Below are 11,449 nucleotides of genomic sequence, written 5' to 3'. Positions count from 1 at the left end.
ATTGTCTATTGAAACCCTCAAGTCTGTCATACTTGAATTTTGCATAGTTTTAAAATGAAACGTCAAGAATAATTTAGTAAATTGCCAGGGTTGGAGGATTTGAGCCATATGGAGAGGCTGAATAGGCTGGGGCTGTTTGTCCTGGAGTGTTGGAGGCTAAGGAGTGACCTTATAGTGGTTTATAAAATCATGAGGGGCATGGATAGGATAAATAGACAAGGTCTTTTCCATGGGGTGGGGGAGTCTAGAGCTAGAGGGCATAGGTTTAGGGTGAGAGGGGAAAAAATTAAAAGGGACCTAAGGGGCAATGTTTTCATACAGAGAGTGGTACATGTATGGAATAAGCTGCCAGAGAATGTGGTGGAGGCTGGTACAATTACAGCATTTAAAAGGCATCTGAATGGGTTTATGAATAGGAAGGATTTAGAGGGATATGGGCCAAGTGCTAGATTAGGTTAGGATATCTGGTCAGCATGAATGCCTTGGACCAAGGGGTCTGTTTCTGTGCTGCACGTCTCTTTAACTCTCTAAGTTCCTTTGATAAAATTGTAGTTTTGGAAGGAAAAAACAAACAAGTAAAATTTGATAATGCTTGAAAACACAGTAATGCTTGATTTCTGTTTTCAAAATATTATGAAAACATGTTTTAAAAATTGGACAGTAAGGTTTCTCCAGTGCTCCTGGATCAGATAGACTGCTAATTAATGAGATGGTCTTACTGAGTGACAGGGAAAAAGTGACACAGCATCAATGAAAATAGGAATGACTCACTTTTAGTTTAGTCAAGTGAAATTTATCAAGTGAGTGTCAATGAAATTAAATAACTAACAGCTTTCTCTTGGGGATATTTGTGCCTTTGTCTGAGTTTTATGTTATTCAGAGAACTGAATTGGATGATTTGGTCATCACCTGGAATATTGGGACCAGACAGTGAAGACATGCATGCCTTCTCCCACCCAAACTTTTCATACTTCAAAAAAAATCACCTGAAAGTCAAGAATGCATGGCATGGTCTTAGGATTATGGTGTAAGCACACAGAAATGTTTGTTACATCTGAAGTAATGGACATGAGGGAATTTATGATGAAAATGTACTGAAGAATGGGTCACAGACATGTCCACCTCCTTGATAAACAGTTATTGTGACCCAAAGAGCAATAAACAATGATAAGGCGGCGACACATAATCCACAGAGAAACTGCCTTTAAAATTCCTGATTCTCACCATTCCCTGACATGCCTCATCTTGCCAAACCCATGACTCAAATCACTCTCTCCGGAGCTTTCAAACTCTGATTCCTGTCATCTGACTCCGGACTCCAATTGCAACCACCCCCAACACTCCTCCCCCTCAAGTCTGGTATTCCGTTACCCTTGGTCTTTCGAACATTGTCTAGCTTCACACTTCCATTCTGGATTTGGATTGTGCTCCCATCTCCAGCATTAGCTAAATTCCGATCAAGGTTCACTTCCTTCTAGTCAGCACCCTAACTGCTTGACAATCTGTCAATCTCGTTCACAGCAGTTAGGAAATGGGAATAGAAATCCTCATCTGGATCAGAAATTACATTTTGGCAGGCCATTTAAGAAATTTGTACTTGCAGGTTTGTTAAACTCAAACTAGCAATGCTATTCATTACCAGCCTCTAAGTACATATCCAGCCCACTCACATAGTGATATATATTGTTGATTTTGACACCAGCTCCAGCCCAGGAACTCAACCAGCCCGAACAGTAGACTATTGGTAATGTTATCAATTAAGCAATTCCCTCCAAGTCACATACATTCTTACTTGGATACATATTGCCATGTCCATGTTTTCAGTAAAAAAAACCCTCAAAATTCCTTTCCTAACAAGCTATATTTATTGCCTGGTGTGTGTTGTTCTTAATGAGAACCAACTAAAAAGCAGCTTTTAGCCTCTTAAAAACTGAAGTTTCAAACTGAATGCAAACTCCTCTGTGGTCAAATAAGATTCAAAAGGCAAACAGCAAATATTATTCAATATCAAACGTGAGAAAACAGGCTCAATAGCTGGCTTTGGTATGAATGTTTGGCCTACAGTGAAGTAATGGTCTTGCTGCAGATCTTGAAGAAAGATGTCCACAAAGTCCAGGGACCCATGATGGATTTCATCTTTCCCAATATTAATCTTACTCTGCCAACCAGTGGGGACCCCAACAATCAGCAACCGTGGTGATATTAAGCAGATGAAACAGCTAATCAAATTGAAGAATTCTCATAATCAGCAAGCCAGGAAGTAAATTCCACTGATTATGAAATGATTACAAGGATTAATGGATAGAGAATTAAATAAGGATTAGGCATTTACAAGGAATTAACAAAACTGAAATACTATATAAACAATTTTCAGTTTTTATGAAAAATAAACACCTATGGTTTCCCAAGGAGAAATTTGCATTGTACAAAAATATGTTTATTGTTTCAAGGCTAGAAAGGCTTTTCAATATCATTGATTTAAAATGCATTAAAAATGAAATTACAATTTGTTCAACAGACATAACTTCTTTTCCAAAGATGGGGTGGGGTGAGGTTTACAGTGAGATTAAAGCATTAAAAAGTGAAATTTAGCATTAGTTCAAATTATTCAATCAAGAGTGGCATGGTGCTCAGTGGTTAGCACTGCTGCCTCACAGTGCTAGTGACCTGGGTTTGATTCCAGCCTTGGGCAACAGTGTGTGTGTGTGGAGTTTGCATATTCTCTCTGTGTCTGTGTGAGTTTTCTCCGGGTGCTTTGGTTTGATCCCACTGTCCAAAGATGTGCAATGTAGATTGGTTGGCCATGTTAAATTGCTCATAGTGTCCAGGGATGTGCAGGCTGGATTGATTAGTCATAGGAAATGCAGTGTTACAAGGATGGGTGCATCAGTGTGGAATGCTCTTTAGAGGGGTGGTGTGATTTCAATAGGCTGAATGGCCTGCTTCCACACTGAAGGGATACTATGATAATTCCAAAAGGCTTTCATCGGAGGGGATTTAAATAGCAAATCCTAAAGGTGAGCAGGGAATAACCAATGTTAACCTTTGAATCTCTGCATTAATACATTCCTGAAGCTTTCTCACTGACATGTATGCACCATATTGTATAGCTTGTAACAAACTAATTGTTTTTAAAATGGAAACACGGGAGATTTTAAACATAATTCCTAAAAGTTGGGTCTGATCTATTTGCCAGTTTCGTAATGATGACAAATCTCACTCACCACCAAATCTGGGTTTACATTTCCAGTAAATATTTCTATATGGAATCATATTAAAACTTGCAGTAATTAATATTTCAAATACATCACTTGTTATATCAGTCAAATCAACTAGCAGCAGAGAACATATATCTTTCTCCTTCAGTACATATTTGCTCAAGAAGTCTTGGGAATCTTCATGCTGAGGAATGGGAGTGACTCAACTCGCTGAAACCTGAACTGAGTATCAATGAATTGGTTCTTACTGAGTTGGTGTCACTTCATTGTGCTGAGGACAACATCAGCCACCAGTTGACTGAGGGGAGACTAATTAAAAATTGGATGATGGGGTTATTGGCAAGGTTGGATTTGTGAAAAATAGAAAGAGTTGAAGAAAACAAATTGACACTATGATAAAGCACAATTGCAGCAAATGGGTATAAAAATTGTATTAATACATTCCCGAAGCTTTCTCACTGACACGTATGCACCATATTGTATAGCTTGTAACAAACTAATTGTTTTTAAAATGGAAACACAGGAGAGTTTAAACATAACTCCTAGAATTCTCTTGTAGATTCAGTTGCAGCCAAAGCAGACACACGTACCCGTCGAGGTCTACTCAGACAATCAGACTGTATTATCTTAATTATCAATTAGAAAAGATAATTAAATATTTCAAGGATTCCAAGACTAAATATTGAAGTGTCAAAAGGTGTGAAGACTAGAAGCTTCTGTAGTGTGGAACAGGAGATGGGAAGGACCATCATAGGAAATTCCAGAGTAATGGGCTTTACTATTTGGAACAATGATTCATCAAGTATAACAACTGCAACTATTTTCTTTCGATTGTGATAAAGCTGGTGGGAGAATAATTGTTTTAAGGAAGACTATCTGACTAACATGAGATACGCATTTCGAAACAAAATCTACTCACAATAGTTAGTCAGAAGACAGAAAAACCTAAAGAACTGCTATATTGAAAAAGGCCACCAAGAACCACAACATGCAGTACTATAGGAGTAAAGGAGCCTTCACTCACTCCCAGAATTTTTTTTGCTTATTGAGTCAGATTTTGGGAGCAAATCCCAACTATTCAACAATTAGTGGGCGGCACAGTGGTTAGCCAGGTTCAATTCCCGCCTCAGGCGACTGACTGTGTGGAGTTTGCACATTCTCCCTGTGTCTGCGTGGGTTTCCTCCGGGTGCTCTGGTTTCCTCCCACAGTCCAAAGATGTGCAGGTCAGGTGAATTGGCCATGCTAAATTGCCCGTAATGCTAGGTAAAGGGTAAATGTAGGGGTATGGATGGGTTGCGCTTCGGCGGGTCGGTGTGGACTTGTTGGGCTGAAGGGCCTGTTTCCACACTGTAATGTAATGTAATGTAATCTACAGAAGCTTTTGCAGCTGTTGCGTTGGACTTTAAGTTTCAATCCTTTTATTTCACAAAAAGAATCTTCAAGCAACCAAGGCCAGAAATGATGAGGCACTAATCTTATCCTCCTCTTCATATCTAATTTTAATTTTCATATATGCATTTTAGATAATTATTTTACACTTGTATCAATATTTAGCAATAATCGTGAGATAATGTAAACATTTTATCTTGTTTAAAATATAAAGCTATTTTGCTGGCTATTTTTAAATTGGAACACTTGAAATATTAAGAGATTTGAGATTGTACAAATTCCAAATTTGCAGATCACTTATGAACATGGTACATCATTGTAATATCACAATTTTGATTGCTATCAACAGTCAAAGCCTTGAGCATTCAGTGGATCTCTAATTTTTTTTCAGCCAAATTACTTCCTTAGTCTTGGGAATATATGGTTTCCTGGCTTGGGGTACTGTTTCATAGGTGTTCTTTGTTTCTGTAACCATTCATGTGCAAAGAGCTTTATCATTCTAATCTTGGAGCTGAACACTGCTAAATCAGTTCCAAAAGTTATTTTGGAATGTTAACAAAATGTTACCTTTGTTTTTCTCTCTCCACAGTTTCTGCCAGATTTACTGAATTTCCCCAGATCGTTGTTTTTACTTCAGATTTCCAGCATCGACAGGACTTAGCTTTTATTTGACTGTTTTTACCTCTCACTATTGGTATTAGCTTTGGTCCAAATGAAGCTCTCCATAGACTAGAATCTATATTCAAGGATGACCCTCCAGCAAAGTACATAGGGAGTAATTTTGAGTCCAGCTTTCAAATGAGATATTAAACTCGGGTTCGACTGTCACTTTGGGTGGAAATAAAATATCCGAGGGCTCTACTTCAAAGTAAGGAGGTTCTACTGGCATCTTGACTGTGTATATATATATATGGGCCAACAGATGCACGTATGGCACAGCAGCACAAGCTAGCGCTCTCTTTGCAAATATTATTCTGTATTTATCCATATTACAACAATGACTACAAACCTGAATTCTTTCCTTGCCTTTCATATAGCACCTGTTTGGGTCACATGATTAGTGCGTGCTCCCAGGGCTATTCTAGAGATTGTTGATTTGAATCTTATTTACCTTTTAGCAAAAAACACATATAATGCAGACGAGAGTACAGCCAAATTTAAACATGGTTCAATCTCTCTGCTCCTTCCCAAATAAAGAGGTAAAGTCAAAGTCCGACTGGACCACAGGACAGCTCTCTCATCAGAGAGGAAAAGAGAGGGGAGGAGACAGAGAGAGGGCGAGAGAGATAGTTTAACCTGATGGCCAGAACAGAACACCTCAGAGACGGGAAGAGGTTTAAAAAAAAGAGTTCTGTAATGGTAGCTGGTGCAGGAATTCAGCCCACACAGTTGCATCACAACCCAGCCATCCAGTCAACTGAGCTAATCAACATTCCATATATTGTAAACATAATACAATCTCCTCCGAAACCTCATCCCTCCAAGACATTTGTGTTCCTCCAACTCTGGTCTCGCAATCATCCCCCATTCCCTGGGTCACATATTTGGACATCTAAGCCCTGAACTTTAGAATTCCCTATTTGTGTCACTTTTATTCTTCACCTTTAAAACTTCCCTTAAAATTTATCTTTGACAAAAGTTCTCAACATCTTTTTTGGCTTGGTGCCAATTCTTGTCCAACTGTTTTGCTGTGAAGCACTTTTTCCTACATTCAAGGCACTGTACAAATGCAAGTTGTTGCAGCAAAGCTCAATTCTTCAACTTCTTCAAAATTATATGGACCAAATATCATCTCAATGCAATTGTATACAATCATTTATTAGAATTAGGAGCAATGAACAGTTTTAAATTGCATCAGGCCTGGATTTGGCACACAATAGCCCCACCTGCTGGCATTAAATTGAATTTTTTCACACTTCCCATTTCAACATAACATTTACATTTTTAAATCAAAACACGAGCATTCTTGCGATAAGTTGCTGGATTCCCATACAAGCAAATCGATGAAATTCTCATTTCAAAGATCCATTTAAAAATTCACAGTTTTTGGAACTTTAGGCTTTGCTTTATGAGTATTTGAAGTCACTGGGATTTCTTCGTAATCAGCACTCATTCCTTCTGTCCATCGGGCAACAGTTAAAACAGAATGATCTAAAGAATGAAAAGCACGACAGTTAAAAATATAATTAAAGAACATTCAAATATTTCAATGATTTCAAGAAGTAACTGGAGTAGAAGCAAGTCATCCTCCACTCTGAGGAACTGCTCAAGATGACTTATCCTGTATTAATAAAAGGCAGATTTTAGAATAAACTATACACATTGAGCAGAATATTGCAGCAGGATGTATTTATTCAGGATTAAGAATAGTAGAAAGGCTTTTTTTTATTTACTGGAATCAAATGTTTTCATCATCTTTGGTAGATAGTTATTTACATGAAGGAACACTGGGGTTGAAATGACCTGTGAGCTAATGACTTTGAAGATTCTGGTTATTTTAATAAAGTCTCTTATTTAGCTTTTGCTAAGGAATTGAATTTACTAAGGAATAATAAATTTATATAACATATTGCAACACCTAAAAAATCTAGTCAGTGCACTTTGCCATGGGCTGTGTCAATGGTTTATAGTTATGCTGTGTAGCAATCGCCCAAGATAACCATCTTGACATACACCTCTGAGCAGAGAGATTGGAGTTCTAATATCGTATAACATGGATCATTGAGAGACTAGCCCAATTCTCTATTCCATTTCTGATCCCCACCACGTTGAAATGGAAAGGAGTTGAGAAAATTCCGGACAGGAAAATGTAGGATAAGGCAGACCATTTTCCTTCAGTTGTCTTTTGTATTCCACAAATAGGAGAAGATTAGATTCCCTACAGTGTGAAAACAGGCCCTTTGGCCCAACTAATCTACACCGACCCTCCGAAGAGTAACCCACCCAGACCCAATTCCCTCTAATGCACTTAACACTATGGACAATTTACCATGGCCAATTCACCTAACCTTCAACCTTTGGACTGTGGGAGGAAATCGGAGCACCCGGAGGAAACCCACGCAGACACGGGGAGAATGTGCAAACTCCACACAGACAGTCACCCAAGGTTGGAATCGAACCTGGGACCATGGTGCTGTGAGGCAGCAGTGCTAACCACTGAGCCACTGTGCCACCCTAGTGAAACACTAATGATGGAAAACAAAATAGCAACTATCTCTGGTTCTCTATCAGTAGAAGCTTGAGGACACTAAGCCAAAAAAGAGATTTCATACCTACAAATAGAAATAAATGAAATAATTCAACGGCACAAAACCAAAAACGTGCGACTGCTTGAACCAGATTACAATGAAAAAGCAGGGAGTTGAAATGCTAACTCAATTTATCTTTCAACTGATGACGTCTGAGCTGTTGAATACTTTGCACAATTTCTTCTTCTCATTTATAATGCAAAATTACTTGTTTTATCAGTGAAGTGCCGTGTAGAACAGCTAATACTTAATAATATGTTTCTCTATACACTTATTCCTAGACTCTATATTCCTTCAGTAGGATTTACAATGTTGTTTTGCTCAATAATATGAATCAGACTGAACCAATAGTACAAAACTTTGACCCTAAGATGAGCATAAACCTCTTTATGAAGTTAGTCATGAAAACTGTTAATTGTGTCTCTTTCCCCATTACATTGCTGTCCAGCATCTCATATCATACCTTGGTCAACCCCAGGCTCAACCATTCAACACCCCCAACTAGTTGCCAAAGTGTCCACTGCTGATTTACAATGGCTTCCCAATAGTCTAGCAATTATTTTCAAAATCACATCCTTATTTTTAAATATCTCAATGCCTATAACACCCTCCAACTCTGAATCCTAGCTGTAATCTAACTCTTCCGAGTCTGGGTTGACTTGTACCATCTTGCACTGAAATTTTCTTGCACAATCCCTCCAACTTGTTACATCTCATGTATTTTCAAAAGTCTTCTAAATATCTATTACAGACCCTAATCTTGCCCCTACATTTTTCAATGTCCAATCAACCCCTGTGTCAAATGCCTCTAGACATTCTGCTGTTTTGAAATGCAAGTTACTTTCACGTCAAAGATGCCACAGAGAAGGCTGATACATGAAAAATTGCTGCAAACATGGAATTTTCCTTTCAGATTGGAGAAAAGATACATTGCTGCAAGCTTTGCTTATCTTAGTGACTAGGTGGTGTGAATAATTTATAACTAAGATACCAGCATTTTCTTGGCCTCCGGTATTTTAATGCAGAATTACTTGTTTTATCAGTGAAGTGCTGCATACAACAGCTAATACTTAACTCTATATTTCTCTGTACACTTATTCCCAGATTCTATATTCCTTCAGCAGGATTTACAATGTTGTTGTTGTACAATTCTGGTACTCTGGTAAAAACTGCACTGTGTAGAAATCTGTGAGTTGTCATGCCATTTAAATTACTTAGCTTAATTGTAATTGTGAAGCTTGATATCTAATGCCAACATGAAAGGCCGTTTCATTCTCCAACCATCAGAAAAGGTATTGAACATTAAATTTACGAACAAACACTTGCTCAGTCTAATATTCGAAGAGCTGTCCTTGCAGGGCTGCAAAGGAATAAAGAATAACTCTAACTTCAAAATTTCTTTTTCTCAATGTCAGCAATTGGATCTTCATTCTTGAACAGCATTTTTTTTTCATTAAATGGTTCTGTGAAAATCATGATTTAAATTTCAGTTGAAGTATATAATGTACTATAATGATGTGTTGCAAGAAAAAGGATGCACTTTTCCAAAAAGATCAGAACATGGTGTAGTAATCAAAAAGATAACGATTGAGAACATAAGAAATAGCAGCAGGACTAGGACATTCAGTATGATCATGGCTGATCAGCCCCAGGCCCCAACTCCTGCTTAACATCAACTCATTACAGCCCTCAACTTCCTGATGTTTCAAAAATCTATCTCGTCTTGAAATGCTTTCAGTGATATAGCCTCCACAGCTCTCTCTGGTAGAAAATCCTAAACATCCACTACCTGGTGGGAAAAGACGTTCATTTGCATAGCAGCTTTAAATGAGTGTTCCCATATCCACCCAAGGTGGAAACATCTTTTCGACATCTTCCCTGTCAAGCCTTCCCCTCAAAATCATGTATGTTTTAACAACATTTTATCTCATTCTTCTAAACTCTAATAAATTAAGGCCTAACAACCGTTTTACCATTCTTGATAAATTAACCCCTTCATCTCAGAATTAGCCTAGTGAATCTATTTCTAATTGCCACCAATGCCAGAACACCATTTTTTAAATGTGGGGACCAAAATTATATGCAGTATACTAGGTGTGGCCTCATCACCACTCTGCACAATTGTAAGAAGACCTTTTTTTTAAAACTCCAACCCCACAGCAATAAAGGCCAAAATTCCATTAGCCTTCTTACTTACTTGCTGCACCTGAAAGTGAACTTTGTATGTTCATGCACAAGAACACTCTGGTCTCTCTACACAACATGATTTTTTGGAGTCTCTCAATTTAAATGTTGTCTAACTTTCAATTCTTCTTACCAAAGTGCATGAACTCAGACTTCTGTACATTAAGCTCTATCTGCCAAGTTTTTTGCCCACACTTTCAATATATTAATATCCCTTTGCTGATTCATTATGCCCACATCACAACATTCTCTCCCACCTATTTTTGTATTGCCAGCAAATCTGGGTACATTACATTCAGTCCCCAAGTCAACACATACAATTGAGGCTTCAAAAATCTACCTCGTCTTGAAATGCTTTCAGTGATCTAGCCTCCACAGCTCTCTCTGGTAGAGAAATCTAAACATTCACTACCCTGTTGCACTTGTTAAATTAATCCTAACTCTGTTTTCTGTGTTGGCTAAGCCTCAATTTACACTAATATATCACTTCCAATAACGTGGTCACTGGCATTTTCCTAGCAATAGGTGCTCGGCTAACTGGCTTACACTTTCCGGCTTTCTGTCTCCCTCTCTTCTTGAACAAGATTGTCTCATCAGTGGATTCCCAATTTGCTGGAAATCTCCCAGAATCCAGTGAGTTCTGGAATATTTCAACCAATGCCTCCATTATCTGCAGCCACTTCCTTTAAAACTCATGGATGCAGGACATCAGGTTGGAGACCTATCTACCTTTAGGCCCATTTGTTTGTCAAATACGTTGTCTCTTCTGATAGAGACTGTTGCAAGATCTTTCCTCCTATTAGCACCTTGTTTAACTGTCATCTTTGGGAGCTGGTGGTGGAGTGGAAATGTCACTGGACTAGTAATTCAGATCCCTCAGGCAAATGCCTCTGAGGATTTGGGTTCAAATTCCAGCAAGATATATGGCAAAATCTGAATTTAATAATTACAAAAAAACTTGCCTAATGCCAATCATGTGACCACTGTTGATTGTCACATAAACCCATCTGGTTTACTAATGCCCTTTAGGAAAGGAAATCTGCCATCCTTTCCTGTTCTGGACTACATTTGACCCTCAATGTGACTCTAGACCCACAGCAATGTGGGTGACTCCTAACTACCTTTTGGGCAAATAGGGGTAGGCAATAAACACTGGCATTGTATAAAGAGAAGATGAGTAGGTTGGACTTGTACTCATTGAAATTTAGAAGAATGAGGAGATTTTATTGAAACATACAAGATGCTTAGAGGGCTTGACAGTTGATCTGGACAGGTAGTTTCTCCCTAGCAGCAGAGGGCATAACCTCACAGTAAAGGGTTTAAGACAGAGATGAAGAGGATTTTTTTCTCTCAGAGGATAGTGATCTGTGAAATTCTTTACTGCAGAGAGATGTCAAGCTGGGTTGTTA

The 11,449-nt window shown here is 38.3% G+C and overlaps 1 protein-coding gene across 1 annotated transcript in view; it reads right to left on the bottom strand.

The window, feature by feature from the left end:
- Positions 1–4,700: 4,700 nt before the first annotated feature.
- zcchc9 (zinc finger, CCHC domain containing 9) overlaps positions 4,701–11,449 on the bottom strand; it is a 42,363-nt gene continuing 35,614 nt past the window's right edge. Inside the window, exon 6 of the mRNA XM_043708462.2 lies at positions 4,701–6,759. Within this exon, the coding sequence (XP_043564397.1) occupies positions 6,638–6,759 (122 nt within the window). The 3' untranslated portion in view covers positions 4,701–6,637. The remainder of the gene's footprint in view (positions 6,760–11,449) is intronic.

The sequence above is a fragment of the Chiloscyllium plagiosum genome, unplaced genomic scaffold (assembly GCF_037043375.1).
Source record: "Chiloscyllium plagiosum isolate Xiang-an unplaced genomic scaffold, Cpla_swu_hap1 HiC_scaffold_2, whole genome shotgun sequence".
NCBI classification, from domain to species: domain Eukaryota; kingdom Metazoa; phylum Chordata; class Chondrichthyes; order Orectolobiformes; family Hemiscylliidae; genus Chiloscyllium; species Chiloscyllium plagiosum.
The sequence above is the reverse complement of the archived record's forward strand: the minus strand, read 5'-3'. Positions and strand labels throughout refer to the sequence as shown.